At 42.8% G+C, this 19,404-nt stretch overlaps 1 protein-coding gene across 7 annotated transcripts in view; it reads right to left on the bottom strand.

The window, feature by feature from the left end:
• Window positions 1-18,502, bottom strand: part of DCLK1 (doublecortin like kinase 1) — a 242,527-nt gene extending 224,025 nt beyond the window's left edge. For 4 of the 7 annotated variants that reach the window (XM_048081175.2, XM_048081174.2, XM_048081177.2 and 1 more), the window contains exons 1-3: window positions 17,589-17,866; window positions 14,208-14,596; window positions 3,337-3,683 (exon numbers count right to left, since the gene is read on the bottom strand). In XM_048081175.2, the coding sequence (XP_047937132.1) occupies window positions 3,337-3,683; window positions 14,208-14,583 (723 nt within the window). In that variant the 5' untranslated portion in view covers window positions 14,584-14,596; window positions 17,589-17,866. Of the gene's footprint in view, window positions 1-3,336; window positions 3,684-14,207; window positions 14,597-17,388; window positions 17,534-17,588; window positions 17,867-18,052; window positions 18,186-18,364 lie in introns of those variants that run through there. The other 3 variants (XM_013192575.3, XM_013192574.3, XM_066989696.1) reach the window with 3 other exon arrangements.
• Window positions 18,503-19,404: the final 902 nt, after the last annotated feature.

Genomic DNA, 19,404 nt, shown 5'->3' with positions numbered 1-19,404 from the left:
CCTTGAAGTCAAAATATACATTCTGATCTGAGCTATAAGGAAATGCAAATCAACTATTAACCATCATTTTTTAATAAAAAAGTAATATATTTTAAACAATACTAGATTAAATGCATGAAATACAAAGCAAACATCTACCTAATACCGGAAAACATCAAGTTTCAGACCCTGAACTGCCACTGACCCAGTGAGACAAGATCAGTTAAGGTTTTTTTTTTTTTTCCCTCCACCTGCTACTTCAGGATTAAAAATGGAAAGGGTTACTGCAGCACACCTCGTTGATCAAACTCCTCCGTTCTCAGGAACACCAACAAGGCATGAAGTATAACAAAAATTAATAATTCTCCAAAACCAGGGAGGTTTGGAGGCTCTGGGATGGGGGAAAACAACTGAACGGCACAGAACTTTCTTCCTACCAAGGTACACAAACAACTTTCTTACTTAATTACTCAAATTAGCGTCAATACAGGACAACTGCCCGACTCGGGTAGCAGTTAAGACTCCGACCCCTACGACTTTCTTCTGAGGGGGTCTGAGGCATCTTATGCTAGTACCCAACAATTGTCAGTGCAGGTGGGCCCTGCGGTGTGCATACAATATATGGAACTCACGCCAATTTTTGCCATGGATGGGCAATTCCAGCGTTGGCCCCAAAGTAACTCCCAAGAGAAGACCGTACAGAATAGCCTGTCTTCCAGGTTACGTTCTCAACAAATAATCCTAGGAGGGCTTTACCCTCTTATCCTTTCAGTAAATTACTTTTCTTGCTCGGAGCTTTAAGATTTTATTGCTTTTGTAAGTTAGCAATGAAAGATTTAATCACAGATTTGTTAGATTTAAGCATTCAACCCAGGGTCTTCCAGAACCTTCCCAGCTCCAACAAGAGCCACAGGAGAAGTTCCCGACTGTAAACACTACTGGAAAAATTCTGGATTTACCATGGATTTCCTCCCAGTAATCATTCACAGCTTGAGTTTAGCAATAAAGAAATCCATCATCGTGCCCCCAACACCATCTGGGAGATCAGGCTTTTGGCAAAGAAAAACGGAGCAGCAATCGCCTGGCGGTGCAGGAAATCAATGGCTCCCCCGAGCACGGATCATCGATTTCCCTTTCTGCCAGCATAGTCGCTTTGCACGTGCAGCGACAAGTCTCCCTTACCCCAGCAGGGCACACGCGCCTTCCTCCAGACTCTCTTCCCTTACCTATGGGGCAGCCAGCTATGCAATTTCAGCTGAACAGAAATGGAAGGAGGGAGTAAGTGCCGAGACACCCATTTCCCAGGAGAGCCTTTAGACAAAAAGGTTTCAGGCTGCGAGCTTCAGGCTGGGTTTCAGGCTGTGAGGTGGTTAACAAATGCCCCAGCATGCTACTGATTAAAACTCATCTCAAATCCCAGGACTTGACAAAGAATCTAACTTTGACAACATGTGGGTCAGGAAAACCTGATCTTCCCTTCCTGCCCAGGAATAAGACAGTACTATTTTTTTCCAGCAATTAGAGCTCCGAAACAGGTGTAAAGGTGTTATTTCATTTTAAGCACAACCACATAGGGCACTTTGAAATACATGACAGCCACGTCACCAAAAAATAAGTGAGCACAGGAAACAACAAGTCACACCAACACCCTTCCGTGCTGCACTTCTTCCTAAATAAACCACAAGTTTATTTACATAGCCCAGAGGACATCCCAGTACAACCCAGTCGATGCACCCTTGTTAGTGAAAGATCTTAGAGGAGAGATGCTGAGAACTGGAATATTCACTCAAAATCTCCTGCCAAGGTCATAGCAGAAACCACCCTTGATCTCTGCAGTAAAACGCCAATCCCTCCTCAAATTTACTCGCCTTGGTGCTCCCTGGAGCAGGAAGCAAGGTAAGGGCAGGAGTAGAGAGCTTCCCCAGACACACACTTTACCTTTGCTGCGAGCAAAATTAACTCCACGTACACACTTTTGCCCCAGGTCCAAGTTCCCAGTGAAGCCACAGTAATGGGGACATCAGAAGCACGTATGCAGTAACCAGGAACTGAACAACTGTCTGTGACTGGTGTCAGAGGTTACCGACATAAAACGGCAGATGGAAGGGACTTCTGGTCAATCCAGACTTGGCCCTGATTTGAACCAGTGCTCTGAATAAGCAGCTTGTCCACGAACCAGCCATCTCTCAGATCAGAGGGTATTGCTGTAATTGTTTTCAGAGCTATGCCCGCACACTAACCCCGGTAACTGCAGACACGTTGGGCTCACCACTGGATCAGGCTGACAGCGTATTTACCTGTATCACGAGTATTTCACAGCCATCTGCTGACAGCTAGGCTCAAAGATTCACAGAAATCTGTAAAACAGTTATAACACACTAGAAATACCTTAGCCTCTAGCAGCTTCTCAGGGAGACCACTCACTCATGTCTCTGCCCATATTTTACACCTGTATCATTTCTTCAGTTTAACAGGTTACATTTGTAAATGCAAGTATCTGCTATATTTCTCTAGAGTCACCATTGCTCTAAATCAATTCAGGTCATGCTGAAATTAGTTTTGCCCTTCATCAGGTTAACTGCTTCTCCAGTTTTGCTATAATTAATACGTGTCCGCAGATAAATTACAAATAAAGTGAAAGACGAAAAAGAAGTAGGATTAAAGTGTAAAATTTTTTCTTGTCCCTTCATCCCCAAATTAAACAAGAAGCCTCTCAAAATCTCACCATATCACAATTTAATCAGTTAGCAAAAAGAGACTCGGCTTAAAGATATTTCATAGAAAAAATAACCTACAAGAGACTCCTCAACAAATACGAGCAACACAGTTAACCCTACCTGTTTTCCTGTGAAAGGGAAAAAAGCTCATGTTTTCTAAGCTTTTCACCTTTCTCCTGGTCCATCCTAGCTGCAGTAAGACTCAATTTGGCCATTCTGGACAGCAGTAGGCCTGCATTTAGCATGGTGGAGTGCGTGTCCTCATGGTTTGTTTTTATAGTTTATGGAAAGGCAAGTATAATGACTCAAAACTGCTGCAAGAAAGAGCTGAAATGAGTTAAGAGAACAAGCTTCTTTGAGACAACATCCTTCATTCTAGGCTTCTGGCATGCATAGCCAAAACTCCATCATACTTTTTAATGACAGATTTAGAGCTATTATTTATCACAAATAGGATCATTGAGGCCAAGTAATATTTCACGGTATGCTCTTGAACATATCAGAGATCTTACACAATGAACAGCGGAAGACCTGGTTCTATGTTCCAGGGAAAAGCAATTTTCTACTAATGTACTATTATTTTCCTCTGGGAAAATTACCTTTTCTTTATGCTGAGAATGATTATGGTAACAATTCTTACCTGTTTTCCATCTAGTGTGTACAAGCGTTTGACCACCCCTGAATCCAGCTTGATGGCATCAGTTATATCAGTAAGAACCTGTTCAAATGAATGTGCTGTCTTCTTGTTAAGGAGAATCCGGACTGCCTTCCGTGGTTTCACTCCACTCCTGATGATAGTGACTAGTTTAGGCCTAATGAAATCCTTATTTTCTTTTGCATCTGGAGTACCTCCTTTAGCAGTGGCAAGAGACGGCACCGAGCGAGAAGTAGAGGTTGTCTTAACATTCACTGACCAGTTTGGGTTTACATTCTTCGTGTACTCCAGTTTCTTGAAGGGTTCTATTGAACCACATACATAGCTCTCCCCTGCAGAAACAGAAGTGCGAGAGCAGCAAGTCAGATTGGAGGGGAGAAACAAAAGGAAAAAGGAAAAAAGAAAAATCAAATCATTCTCAATTATTAAACATTATTCTTATTACTCTTGATCTATACTACATAACACGTTGATATCTTCCCTTCTCAGATGCTACAGACTATGAAATATCTTTTAAAGATCACTCATCAGCTAAGCATCAAGTAAAGGCAATGCTGTTACGAATTGCTTGAAAGCAGCAGTTTTCTTTTCAGAAAGCAGCATCACAAGTGGGGACCGCTACTGTCAGTAAGCAGTGTTCACATTAATCAGTTGTCCAGACCCAGGGCATTATCACAGTAGTCCACCAGCCTTCGTGCTTAAGTGGCCCGTTCCTAACAAAAGAGCAGGCCCCAAACACTTCAGCGGAAATAGTATGAAGTGATATCAAAAACTATAGGTTACAAATTACTTTCAATACAAGGTGGGTGAAAATGTCACAGGAAATTTGTTAACATTTGATTATTTAAAGCTTTAAGTAACATAAAACCAGGATATAGTAAGGTTTCTTGCCTGTACCTATTATTCTATTGACTCGATGTATTATATGGAGGGAAAATGAAGGCAAAGAACAGTAATTACAGAGCTCTCCTCCCACCATAGTTGGGGCCATGGTTTAAAGAAAATGACAGTTTAATGAAAAAAGTTGATTATAGTTCAGACTTCTATTGGAACATTATCTACAATGAAGTATTTCCAGAATTACCACACCCACATTTTCTGGCTACGTTAGAGCTCCCCAGCAGTAACACCAGCATATCCCTATTCCTTAACCCAATCCAGCTGCAGGCTGGCGTGACAAAGGCACCCGCTTGTGTGCTCCCAGCCTCTCCCTTGTGCTTGGCTGAGTGACTGCACTGCCAGTTGCACGGGGTAGGTTGGACCAGCTTGTTCATCTGATGGAACATGAAGACAACCCGAGCGCTTTAGCAAGCTGATCCAGCTCACCCTCTGGCTGCAGGAAAAGAAAAAAGATGGAAAAAAACCACCCCATGAGATCCAGCAGGACCACACCTTCTGGCAGAGTGCAGTTAAACTGGATTACAAATAATGTAAAATCATATCTGAGTAATACCACAAAAAACATTTGAGATGTTTCAAGTCTTCTGGGTTCAATAGTTCAGTAGAGAACTTTATATTAGCAGTTTACCCCAAGGTATTAAGATAAAAACAGAACAAAATGCAGTAATGTACCTCCTAGGCGAAACAGCACACAAGAACCAAACCCCCTAAACACTAGAAAACAGACTTTCCTAGTGATCCCTACCATAAACAAGGAGGATTCGTGTTTTAATTATTACAAAGAACAAGTATTTAGTTTTTTTTTCTAGACACACGTTAAGATTTCAGGGCCCTTCAACCCCACAGACAATACAGCACACAGGAATACAAGGAATGCTGGCAGATGCACAGTTACCACAGTTAGAACTGGAGGGGGAGATGAAGGGGAACGCACTGGGGCATAAGGTCCCAGGGTGCAAGAGAGGTTCAGGTCTTGTACTAGCAGAGTTGGTATGATGCTCCAAAGGGGAGATAATAAAGACAGGAAGATGTTGTAAAGATCAACAAATGATCTTCAGAACAGACGAACAGATGTTGTAAAAACTTGAAAGCCAGCAGAAGGACACCAGGAGTGTACCAAAGAATTCAGAGCCACATGTGAAGATGGACCACTGAGCAGAAAAGATAAATGCAGTGACAACACAAGATCAAGCAAGAATCATAGGAAGATTTTTGTTAGGTTTTTTCTTTTAATGTTCTCTTGAAGCTGAACACAAAACCCAGAACGGGAGATGAAGTAACACATTCCAATGTCTGATAGTCACTGTGGAATTTCAAGTTCATCTGCACTTTGCAGTGACTTCTGAAGTGTTAAGGAAGGAATCTAAGAGTGAATGCTTACACCAACCTTAAGAGAGAGAAAGGTAAACTCTTACTGAGAGAGAGAGAGAGGGCACTCGCTACGTATCTGGTAACAACAGAAGAAAAAGGCTTAGCAGCAGGAACGACCCAGGAGTGAACAAACAAGACATATTCTCTTTTATTTATGTCCTGTTCCAGTATTTTTTGCACTAGCTACTCAAATACAGCAAGGTCAGAATGCACCCACAACACGTTATCTTTAAAATTTGTTAATTTTATAAAACATTAATAATGCTTTGTAGAAAGAAAAAAAGTAAAAAGATCCTGCTATGAATAGGACCACCCTCAATACCATAGTAACCGTTGTATAAAATACAAATTTTTTTTACTTCTGTGAAGTATCTGTGCAATTTTAGCCCCCTCTAGAAAATTTTAAAATTTATTCTTGCCTCCACTTGAGTTTGTCATGAGATTTAAAAATCACCAGCAACCTCTCTGGGAGGTGGAAAAAAAGGGTAGAAAACTTTTACTTTCAGAGTCAGAAAGTGTTTGGCTTACTAGCATAAAATAAAGATTATTTCATTAAAAAAAGGCTTCATATTAAAACTCACTTCTCAAGGGGTAGGTGAATAAACAAATGGCCGTGTACAGCATACCCAGAAGTTTTACATTACATTTAAAAAGAACAAATTTGGTTCTTTTTCTTGAAAGGACAGCATTCCACGTGGTTTTTAATACCAGCTATTTTTAAAGGTCAGCTGGCTTCCTTGCAGTGTATAACAGCACATCATCTCCTAGCTACAAAATTAGTTTTGTGTAAATGACCATAAAATACCCACTGAAGCTGTAGGAGTGTTTTAACATCAGACTGCTTTCCCCTTCATTTTCAACAGTACTATATTACACCAATAAAATATGTGCACCAGGATACTCTTTTTTCCCTTGAAGAGGCTTACATTTATATACAGAATGTCTCAGAGACAGAATATCCAAAGCCTTGTAAGATTAACTATGATAAGAGCTATCATGTAAGAAAACAGAAATAGAGACGCCTCTACCATCATATTGTAAACTTAAGATTGTTTATTCCTCCAACACTTTGCTTGAAGTACAAAAAACTTCAGGGAATTTGGTCTGTGACTGCACTTGTCGTTCACAGGTACTCCTATGGGTCAGCCCTGAAAGAACACAAGCCAAACAGATCAGAACCCCGTCCTAAAAAGCATCTTGTACCTCATCTTAAAAATGTGTAAGTACTATTTTATGGTGATATTCAGCAATTTTCGAGTACTCCTGACTTAAGTATAAGCGTAGATTTCCTGAACTTGGGACCCACGTTGACCGCAGCCAGAAATTTCATTGTGTAATTTAATCCTTTATCATTCATGTTGCTTATATACAGAGGAAATGCCAAAATACAGGACAAAAACCCTTCACCTTGGTTTTCATCCTCTCTTCTTGTTCATAGTTACCTTAAGAAGAGATGACTGCAAAAAGAGTTTCACAATGGACATGACGTACTAGTCCAATAAATTCACCTTCTGCCTTTACTACCGCTTCCTCAAAAGTCCCTCCCAGCTGCTGTAATGACGAGGCAAAGAGGTCAGTGTTTCAACAACGTGAATCAGTCTGGAAGAAAGCAGGCTCACTGCAGTTAGGACAAGACTAAAACTTTCAAGTGATGAAGCAATTTTTTATTTGTTTTATTTCTGGTAACCTTTGGCTACCGTTGTCTTGCAGACAACAGCCTCAGCACCGTGATTTGTACCAGAAGGGAGACAGAAACTAATTTGCTGACAGCTCCAGACAAACAGAGAAACACACTTCCAAGGGGTAACTGGACTCGAGCACCACCAACTCTTGGTCTGGGTCAGGCCTAAGCAAGAGGCCCTGGAGCGGGTCCAGAGAAGGACTACAAAGCTGGTGAAGGGCCTGGAGCACAAGTCCTGTGAGGAGCAGCTGAGGGCACTGGGGTTGTTTAGTCTGGAGAAGAGGAGGCTCAGGGGAGACCTCATTGCTCTCTGCAACTGCCTGAAAGGAAGGAGTGGGGAGCTGGGGGTCGGCCTCTTCTCACAGGTAACTAGTGATAGGACTAGAGGGAATGGCCTCAAGTTGTGCCAGGGGAGGTTCAGGTTGGAAATGAGGAGACATTTCTTCTCAGAAAGAGCAGTCAGGCACTGGGACGGGTTGCCCAGGGAGGTGGTGGCGTCACCGTCCCTGGGGGTGTTCAAGGGAAGGTTGGATGTGGTGCTTAGGGACATGGTTTAGTGGGTGACATTGGTGGCAGGGGGATGGACCAGATGATCTTGGAGGGCTTTTCCAACCTTAATGATTCTACTCTATGAAAATACAGCCCACAAGTACCAGTTTTGACTAACTGACTGCTGGAAAAGGAGGGTAATCTGTACAGGGAATAATCTCTGAACACTAGATTTATGTAACAGAAGACACATGTTGAAGAAGGAGATACTGGATTAAAAAAAAAAATTAGGAGACTGCCTACTTAAAATATCCATTAGACAGCACTTCCCCAAGAGACAGGAGTCAGCATTTCCCAGTGCAGTCATCGGTCCCTAATGAAATTTTGACTCTTGATTACAGCATCAATAGGCATTAAGAGAGGAAAGGGGGGACATCCAGCTGTTTGGTGACACCTGACATCTAGGAAAGAGTCATTTATGAACACTCAAAAGTAACCCTTCCCTGACAGCCCCCTGCCTCCTCACCTCATCTCAGCAACACTGTGAATGAAATGTACCGCACTTTAAACCTTTAAAAAGGTACACAACACTTGTTTTCCGATTTCGAAGCTGTAATCTCACAACGTTAAGTTGTGTGAGTGCTCAACGCTTCAGAAATTCCAAGTGGAACAAAAATAAATCTCAAAATAAATATTAGTATCTAGAGACTAATAGAAAGCTAGTCATATAGAAGGACAGATCCCAAAACATGATTTATGTTTAAAAACAAATAAAAAAATGCCTACTACCCAGAGGTATACATCTGTCAAAATTCAATACAGATGAACCACTACAGCCATTCAACGCTGAAGGATAGTTCTTATAGGTCACAAGAGAACTTCATAAAATGACTCATGTATTAAATTTAAAAATATATATATATATATATATATATCTGTACACAGGGTGGCTGCTAACTCTAAGTACGGATGCAAGTGTTTGATTTCCTCTTTGGCATATGGGCATTAGCAGTTAGTTTGTTTCTTCCAGCTTGCTAATTTTCTCATTACCAGAACGACCAAGCCAGTATCTCTTAATTAAAAAAAAAAAAAAAAAAAACACTTATTTTCCTTACATTGCTTTTCTACGCTAAAGGCAATCTGGCCTAAAATAGCTTCATACAGAAGCCAGTTGGTCTTAGGTAGAAAACCCTGGAGAAGGAATAGAGAACCTGCTTGAATCATGGAAGCAGAGAAGGAACAGTCACCATTTGTGAGGCAGCACAACTTCCAATTTATTGAAGCAGCCTTAGTTCCTTGTAGAAGGGTACACGCTAGGAAAAGAAAATTCATCTACAAACTGCAATAATGGCTCACTTGGGTGGTGAGACTTCCCAGTGGGGATGCTCAGTCATTCACTGCAGTCCGTTTCCCCTGTAGATGTGACAATGGACAGATGAAGACAGTGGGGAAGGGGAATGGCACCCCCAGCACCCTGTGCACACCTGCTCTTCTTTACCTCCACCCCTTTTTTTGCTTGGCTTCACACCAGCAAAAGACAGAGGAAAAATCTCTCAGGGGAGATGACAAGGAATTCTGACTATCCTCCACCATGCAGAGCACACTGCAAAGGAAGATGACCTGAACCAAATAAGTTACTACCAGATAGTTCCCAGATGTGTTAGTTAATAGAGCAATAACCTACTTAAACTACATTACTGCTGCCATGTCTTTTCGCAGTGTCTGAGAAAATGCAACACTGCAAATGAGACGGAGCACCTATAGGAAATATATCTGACCTGCCCACGCTCACCTAGCAATCAGACGCACCATGAACTTGAAATCAGGTCTCCTCAGATTTTCTGAAGGACTTTTTGGCACATCGTTTTTTTTTCTGCTCAGCTCAGACTAAAATTTCTTCTTTCTTCCTCTTTGCAATCCAGGAGAAAAAATAGATATATTTCTTTCCCATTCTGTCTCCTCCTTCCAGATTTCCTCAGTCTTGCTAAAAGCAAGATTGGTCCTGGATAGGTCTTGTACATGCTTCTAAGATTACTGGAAAGCACCTAGATTTTCTTGTTGCTGTTGTTTTTAAAAAGGGCCTTCCAAGAATTTGTTTAGGAAGTCATAATGTGAATTGACTGGCTATTCTGGCTAATGGATGAATCTTCTCAAATTCACCAAATAAAATAATCAAATAGCGCCAAAACAACCCTCTACCATTTTATGCAACAGAATTATTCAGCTGTTTGTTTATTAAACAATATAAGGATTGCAGACATTTCTGCCATAGGATCCAGTCCAAGTTTCAGTAACTTTGATAGCCCTGGATCAAGTCCATGGTAAATATCCAGTATAAATTCAATCCTATAAACAAACGTCCACATAGATTCAGCTCTGCAAACATTTAAACAGATACTTTACTATTATTATTTCCACTGCATATTGCACATGAACCTTTCCAGCCCACTAATTCCCAACCACTGAGGTAGGCACGACCTAGAAGAAACAGCAATAGCTCCAGAGTGCATCAGAGACTGATTCCTGCAGGCAGACCAGGCTGGGCTTCTCACCAGCACTGCTGGAGCGGGCAGCAGAGTCAAGGAGGCAGCAGCAGGAACAGATGCAAGAGCAGAAAGCAGAGATGTGAGAAACGAGGTGACAGTGGAAGTAGCAAGACACATGCAAAGAGTCAGGAAATCTTTTACAGCCCACCACTTCAAGCAAGGAGACTGCTTTCTAAAATTTTCCACTGGAAGGCAGCTTCCCTGCTGCGAATGCTAACTGCCTGTCTCCCCTCGCAAGAGCCTTCTCAACCCTCACGTGGTCCATCACCTACCTACTCTGCCACTCCTGAGAGATTCCTACCTCCAAACAGTTTTTAACCAGATTTTCAACCTGGTATATTTGTGCTCTTTCGAGCTGCTCCTTCAATTAGGATTACAGCTGCCAGACAATCCTCCTAGAGACATTGATTTTTTTTTCCAACTATTCCTTAGTATTATTTTTACAATTATGCCTACACAATCTGCACGTACGCATACAAATCTTTACAATAGCTTGGCAGCGCACCCAATACTGCCATGTGACAATGCTGTTTCCTAGTACTCTCTCACCCATCTTGTGGTTTGGGGTTTTTTGGTTTGTCTTTGACTGCCAGTTCTCTGCTGCCAGCTTCATCTTTTGTGGTAGGTATTGTGGAAACTTAAAACAATTGATTCTAGTTCGTACCCAAGGCTCTGAGGTAATATTATAATAAAAATTAATGAGAAAGGGATGCAGTACTGGCTATAGATTGATTCTGCGGTCTTTGTTCCATGCAGTAGGACCCCAAGAGTAAAAACTGTAAATAAACCCCTTTGTTTCAAATTTATCCTGCTCATTCCAACCTATTACTGGTCTCATTGCACCATCCAATGGTAATTCTTGGGGTAAGAACCATCAGTCCACCTCCATCAACAGCTTTAAAGATGGTACCCTTTTGGAAAAGCCAAAGGAATTCAGTCATTTCCAGAGACTTTGTTTACAGCTAGACGATTTAGCCTTAAAAGCAGCTTCACCTTTATTGTTTCTACATGCCAGATTACATATCATACTCAGAGGACAAAGTCATTTCACATTTGGAAACCGTTATTTCAAGGTAAGAGGGTTCTGAGCATCAGGTCTGACAAAAAGAAGATGACCTGAATCCATTACATTCTTCATCTAAGGTGAAAGCAAGGAAGTTGCTGAGCCTGTGAAACTTTTTATAGCAGTAGCTACACACTTAGGGAAGTCATTAACTTCAGGTAGAAGCAGGACATGTCCATGCACCTCAAAATAACCTACAGCACTAGCATACACCCATGCCAGCTCTGAACTGCATGCAGGGGAAAACTAAATATTACTGAAGCAAAACAGCTCCTTGGGGACCACCTTTCACACAGTTCTATGGATTTTGCTCAGGGATGAAAGGCAGTGGCTGCTGTTTTGTATTCCCCAGGAGCCAGCTGCTTGTCTTTGTTCATTTACCCATATGGGAAGGTAAGAGTTGAATAACTTCCTCACAGGCATAAATGCCAATCTCCAAATCAAGGCCTTACATGTTTACCTTGCAATGCCATCACCAACTCAGGACCCATCAAAATACATAAATAAAGACTAGGATCTAAATTTGTAAGTCTCATTAAATTAATTCATATAGTAAGGGAATGGTCTCACCATGAAGAAAGCAACACTTCAGATTTGAGCACAAATGTTATTTAGCAAAAAAAAAAAAAAAAAAGCAATTTTCCAGCTATTTAAACACGAAGTACAGCTTCAAGCTAATTGATGCTATACCAGACTAGCCAAACACTAATAAATTTGTACAGTAAAGAGTGAAACGGGCTTACATAAAACCATTAGTGAGCTAATACATGGGCTTGTACTCTACAATGAAGCTCTGTAAGGGGACCAGAACAAAACACCCCACCTTACAGCTTTATACAAACAGGCAGAAGCGCACTTTCAGGTGGAACAAGGATGTAGCTCATTACTTAGACACAAAAATTGACTTCTGTAAATCCCGCAGTGTCAATGGCACAAGAAAATAAGATTGTCCAACCTGAACTCTACACAGCAAGAGAAGATGTGTTCGTCATAAAAGCAAGGAGTGAAGTCCCACAGAACTTAAGAAAATCCCCAAGCCCTTCTTTAAAATAAAACTTATGACCTGGTACTGTCATTCACTTTGATTTACTTTGGCATAAATAGAGAAGAATAACACCAGTTATAAGACAGTCAATCTTACAGGTTGCTGAATTTATTTCTGTATTCAGTTCTTTCTTTTTAACAGCTGGTTGTGACTGGCAGCAAAGGCTATGCAAATCAACATTAATATCAATGCTACTTGCTTCTTGATGAGCATACCAATCAAATAAGCACAATTATTTATACCGCTGCTGAGAAGAAAATAATCAACATCTGTTTAAAAGCAGTGTTTGATTACTGGGAGGAAAGACCAATATTACACAATTTTCTCCACCAATTAAATATCACCCTCACAAATATAGTTCTACCTCTGCCCTACAATTCATGACGTTGATCTTAGAACCGGCTGCCTTTCCATTTTGCTAGAACTACGGTCCTAAATCCAAAAACTCTTACTTACACAGGCAATCCCATCACTCCAATTTCTCTCAGCATCTTTGTGTTGTTCCCTGTTTTGCTTTGTAGGAAAGGAAGACTATCAAGAATACCCTCTTCCCAAAATTTCTCTTTAGAAAGCTTTCCTCTGTTATAATATCTAAAGGAGACAACTCAATGGTGGCTGCACACCTGCTATGTAGAGATGTGCTCCTCTTTCAGGAACCCTTTTCTTCTTCTCTCCCCAAATTAGCGTTCTTCTGATCATCTCATTACACTCTGGCACTGTAAGTTCTCTCATCCCATGCTAAAAATGAAAATCAGGAGGAAATTGCAAACTCTGTTGAAACTCTAAATTGGCTCCCCAGCAGCTATAGGTCCATAGGTTTTAGTTTACAGGTTTGACCAAGGCACATTGAGACCAAGGTCAGGATGAAAGCAACAACAAAAACATTATTGTTCAGCCTTTATTTTCTTTGATCACAGCCAAGGATCTGCACTTAAACTTTAGACAAGAAACGTGTCGGTTATGCCCATGTACTGGTTAATGCTTTCAGACCTAATACATTTTCATGTTTTATACTAAGATCTATTGTCTACACACATAAAAAGACATCCACTGCCAGTCAGAAGCACTTTATGTTGCAGTAACTGATAGCGCTTTATAGTGCAGGAACACAAACTTTATTAAAAAGCAACCTAAGGACACCAATGAACTAGGGAAGAAGAACAGCAAAACTTTCATCTCCTGCAGTGTTTAATTCTATTCAAACCATCTTCCCCAGCTGAACCACAGCTACAACATTACTCTTTAAATGGCTGCCTACATCTATTCCACTCCATGAGTGAAGGGTACTTTACTTTAGGCATATCATTTGTAGCAGGAGTTGGAGTTCTTCACCTGGTATAGAGAGACTTAAAAGGAATAACAAAAAATAAATAAAAATCAGAACTGACTTTCCTCTAGAGGTGAAGATATCTGCTGATGACACCTAGAAAATCTTGGACTTTGTCAAGTTTAACTGACTAAACTCTCGTTGCCATTTTAAATAAGCAAGTTCAGAAGAAGCAGCAGGTGAGGTCTTCAAGATCTAGGTCTACCAACACTAAGTTGATAGAGAAAGGTTAGACTACTGTCAACATGAAGGAAATAAGCAGCAAGGCAACAATACAAGGCACAATTTAAGATATTCACAATTCTAGGTCATTAAAGATCCTTTTCCTATCAGTAAGAACAATACCGTTACTTATTTTTGGAAAATTTACCAGGTTAGACAAAAAAAAACACCGACTCGAACATAACTCTACACTTCCAAATCTTACTGCTTACCTTCTACTAGCTGGTCCAAGGAGGAAATCTTCTTGGACCCATCAATCGTGTAGATTGTTCTCACTCCCTGGGGCAGATTCACATTGTCAGACAGAGTTCGGGTCAGATCAGCCAGCAGAGCTTCAAAAGATCTAAACCGGTCAGGAGAGATAGCATATACAATCCCTTTGAAATACCGGTCTCCATTACGATAGAAGCGAACTTTCTTGGCTTTTTTCTCAGAACTCAGGGTCTGTAGAGTACGGGTTCGGTAAAAGCTGCAGTGGGCACTGTGGGTAGGGCTAGGCAAACCATTCACCCGGGACCCTCTGCCATACCGCTGCGCTTTATCACGCTCATCAAAATGCTCCAGCTCCATATCTCTCCCGAAGGACATCTTGAAGTTCAATCTAAGGGATGCACAAGAGAAGAGAAGGAGTTTAACAACTTACTCATTTTATGGGAGCTCACTTTAAGATATCAAGGAATATACAAGTCATACACAGAAGACTGCTTTCTAGGTTGAGAAAAACGCTCGAGTGAAACCACACTACATTCACGTGTTCATTTTACAACACTCCTGCCATGCCATAAAATCTGGTTTATTAGTCAGGCTTCTATATGTCATAAAAACACCACTCGGGAAACCCACTGCCAACAATACACAAACATTAAGAACTGTTTATTTAAATTCAGTAAGAGCTCTGAAACCAAGGTGACAGAGCTACCGGAAAAAAGAACAAATGGGTCGGTTTTCTACTTTTCCTCATCTTACATTCAGGTGGTATTTGAGACCGTTCGCCCCCACTAAACTGTTTGTTCCATCTGTGATCTCAAAAGGTGTCACTTCAAAAGGTAGTAATTGCTTACTGACTGGCAAGAAGTAAGAACTCAGAGCAATAGCTGTTGCAGGCTGGTGATGAGAATCATGTCTACCACTACAAATAAGGTGACTTGGTGGGTCAAATCCACTGTCAAAATGCCTTTGCTTATTCCAACCGCTGTTTTCCCTACAGTCTTAGCTTTGTAATAATTTATTTCAGTTGTCCTTATACTCTAATATACTCTAGATATTCTGAAAAAACAGAAATGCTCAAATGTTGTGGGAAAAAAAAAGGTAAGAGGGAGAGAGGGAGCCATAAAACTTGTATTATTCAATGAGCAAGCTACTTCTGTGCTTTATAAAATTTTCAAGAAGTATCATTAGTATCCTAAGGCTAGCATTCAAAGCGGTTAATGGTGACAGCTTCTTTTGCCAAGAAACCTATCACTGAAGGAGTGAGAAGTTCAACATCAGTCAGCAAACCAGCAACTCGCATCTCCCATGCTTGATAGTGGCAAGGACCTCTCAGTTCTGACCAAAACGATCCCAGCCAGTTGTTCAACACAGTTCAGATAAATGAAAATTCACATTTTCAGAAATGAAATCAGGGAGGCATATACTTGCTCTCTGTTTTTTTGGCCAACGCAAGACTAAATACTACAAACTGCACATAATTTTTTCTATACTTAAAAAAAAATTGTGAAGATTAGAAAACAACCAAAAGATCATCAGGTTCAAAATGCATTTATCTAGTTTAAAAGCCACCTAGATTTGCAGTTGTCTGCAGAACAGCAAAGCACAGTAAGTTTATTTATAGCACAGATACACAGACCTAATTTAGAAGTGGTCTCTCTCATTGATTTCCAATAAAATGGAAAAAAAAATAGCAAGCACAAGCTTTGTTTAAACCACTCATAATTATATGTCCATAAAAAAAAAAAATCCAGACCCAGTGTAAAGCAGTAGGAGCAAACACAGAAAGACCTATAGATGCTCTTTAACTTACACAAGTTTGTATGAAAACAGTGATTGTACAGCTGGACTTTGATGCTTTAAAGCTGTAGGGAATGTGTTCAACAACTTCTCTGAGCTGTTCACGTGCTTAACTGGACGAAGCACCTAAGGCTAACCACTGCAAGCACAGGGCCTTGGGAATTATTTACCCTGGTTTAGGCACAGCTCACAACTTGTTCTGTTGTATAGGCATGGGGTCATGTGCTTATGTATATATGCAAGATTTATATTTCTAAATACTTTAAAAGCAATCTAGTATGTGTGGATATGTATGTATATGCATACATATTGCATCATATAAAATGTGTGTGTATGTGTGTGTATGTACACACAAGAAAATGTCACACATATATAAACGTAAAAGAAAAATAATCTGTCGCCCCTCATCAGTACCCACACACAGTTCAACTAAGAGGGCATGAACATCCGCTATGGCATTTCACTGACAGACTTCCATGGGTCAAATACAAAACAGTATTTAATGGCCATGGCTTATGATCAAGACTACACCACCGATGACTCTATTTAAAAAGAATTATTTGTAAGCTGTTTTGCTTCATTTTTTCCATTCTATGAACCTGTTATTTCCGAAACTCGCAATTCAAAAGCTGTATCTTGGAAGCAACGCCTGTGACGGGAGAAATGGATTCTTCTGAGGTCTGCTGTTTCCTTTGCTCAAACCATCTCAAGTACACAAAAGGAAAACTAAGTTTCTATGAAGATACACTTCTAAAAAAGACTTTCGGCTCTAATAATTTTGGGTTTTGGGGGAGAGAGAAGCACGAGGCACTGCCCTTTCTTCCGCACGCTTACGCTTCAATCGATAATGGCCGTAATTCCCAATTACGCCCTCTAAAAGAGAAATGGAGCTCCCTGCACAACGCCGCCTCGCTCTTTGCAGACAAGCGCGTGCGAAGCACAAGGTCAGAAGCAGACAAAGAAATCCTAAATAATTTCACCACACGTTGCGAGCATGCGGATAAAATATCGTATGGCTGCACACACACACACACACACGCGGACGGAGATGGGTGCACCTCACGGGGCACACCCCAGCAGCAGCAGCGTGCCAGCGATGGCTCGCTGGGCGATGCAGGTGCGGGGGAGCGCTTACATAAAGCGCACGGCGATAGACATGGGAACCATCACCCAGACCGAAAAGAATATAAAAAATAAAATACGGATGCATGCGACGGCGGCTTAAAATAAATAGATATTGTGCTGGGGTGAGGGAAACGTGCTCGAAATACACCGAGGAGAGCGCTGAGGCGGCACCCGGTACCTCAGCCCCTTCACGAACCCACCACCACCACCCCCGGTCACAAAAGCGGCCCCGGGCGCCCCCCCTCGCGGCCAGGGGCCCACCTGCCGGGCTCCCCGGGCGCAAGGGGCCTCTGTCCGGCCTCAGCCACCACCTCGGGGCCGGCTGCAGGCGGGGGACAGCGCCAGGAAGCCCCCGCGGGCGGCACCACGGGCACAGGTGCAGGGCGGCGGGCACCCAACGGCCGCGCCCCACCGGTCCCCGGGCACGGCGGAGGGGGCGTCCGCAGCCCCCCGGCCCTCACCTGCTCTCCGCAGCCCGACGAGCGCTTCTCCCTCGGACCAGCCGGCGGGGCGCGGAGGGAAGGAGGAGGCGGCGGCGAAGCGAGCTGGGAGGCGGCTGAAGAGCGGCGCCTTCCCCCCCGCCGCCGGCGACCACCCGGCTGCGATCGCGGGAGCGGCCGCGGCAAGCGGCTCGGGCGCCTTTGTTACGCCTCCCCCGGCTGCAGAGCGCTGCTGGGGAGGGAGCCCGGGCTGCAGCTGCTTCGCCTTTCTTCGGCTGCTGCCGCTGGCGGTGATTTGCATTAGCCCGGCCCTCATTGACATGCGGCTCTCCGCAGCAGCCTCTCCCCGCCGCTCTCTCCAGAGGGCGGCGCCGCCGTCTCCCCCTCTCCCCCCGTCTCCCCTCGCTGGGAGCTGCGGGGCGACCGCCACAGCCCTGCCCGCGGCTGCCCTCAGGCCATTTCTGCCTGCCCGCCGCCTCCCTCACCCGTCCGGCCGCTGGCGAGGCCCTGGCCCGGAGTCCGAGGACGCCTTTAGGTGTTTTTACTGAAAATGTCACTTGGCGTTTCCCAAGGGTCTTCCCTGATCCCAAGAGTCTTCCCTGATCCCAAAGGTTTCCCTGATCCCAACGGTTCTCCCTGATCCCAAAGTACTGAGGGCGCACCCAGTCACCGCAGCCCCGTGACAGGACTTTTTTGTGTATTGAACGTTGAATTGGTGTGGAGTTTAGGTACTAAAATGGAGCCAGGCTTCCTCACACCGCTTGAGTAGCTGCAGGCTGACCGTGGAGCTCACTAACCTCCACAGATTCCCTGTTTTAATGCTTAAATTTCCCAGAAGAGGTATTTGCCCAAAGGCGTTTCAGGCTTCATCTGACTGACCAGGCTCGTGCCCAGGCCCCTCGGGTCTTGGGCCACGTTTGCAAAGTCAACTGCCACACAAAAATTCAGTTGTAACGGATGCTCTCTCCTCAAAGGCTTGGTTATTCTTGATGTTGGTATAAAACTCTCACAGGTTAAAACATTCTCAAGGCAGAGGACCAGGTTTGCTCTCCTCTGTGTAGCAAGGAATTTTAAACCTCTTCCACTTGCCAGGTAGACAGTATGCAGTCCAGGGGGACATGAAAGGAGGGAAAACACTGTCTGGCCTTTCTGTTGAAGCTGCTCCACTTTGCACTCTCAAAGAATTAAAAATGCATTAGACCAGAGAGAGGGAATTAGTCTGTAACCTAGTGGTTATGGCACTCAGTCGGGAAGGACAAAAGATGGCTTTGTGTGCATGTGTTGCAGACCATTTATGTGTTTTATATCCATAAATCCAGAAACAGTGGAGCAGGGCCTCAAGCCCAGGGTGCCCTGCTTCCATTGAAGACCTCTAATCAGACTAGAGCTTCCCACTTAATCTGCCTGGTTTTTGGCAATTGATGCCTTCAGTCTACAAAAGCTGTAAGATGCTCAAACTAAGAAGGGGATGGGACACTCCTCCTCTTCCCTATTCCCCTAGTCCACAGACAGGCTCTTCAGAGACAGAAGATACCCCGATGGAGAAAAAGGAATTGTTCCCATGTCTTTAACATCCTGGAAGAGTTCTTTAATAAGTAAGGTATTGCAGAGAGCAGAGGCAGGAGTCTTCTGGATACACTTCTGTTTCCTTAGTTTTTGAAAGAGAAATGAGCATCTAAAATCTTCAGGAAATCCTCTGCTTGAAGGAGTAACAGCAATAAAATTCCTGAACAGCAAAGCAATTCAGAACTCATTGTACAATTCTGACCTTGGCACTCTCTTACCGCCTTGCTGAGTTTTTGGGGATCTTGGCACTTAATTCTCCCCTGACAGTCAG

The sequence above is a fragment of the Anser cygnoides genome, chromosome 1 (assembly GCF_040182565.1).
Source record: "Anser cygnoides isolate HZ-2024a breed goose chromosome 1, Taihu_goose_T2T_genome, whole genome shotgun sequence".
NCBI lineage: Eukaryota > Metazoa > Chordata > Aves > Anseriformes > Anatidae > Anser > Anser cygnoides.
The sequence above is the reverse complement of the archived record's forward strand: the minus strand, read 5'-3'. Positions and strand labels throughout refer to the sequence as shown.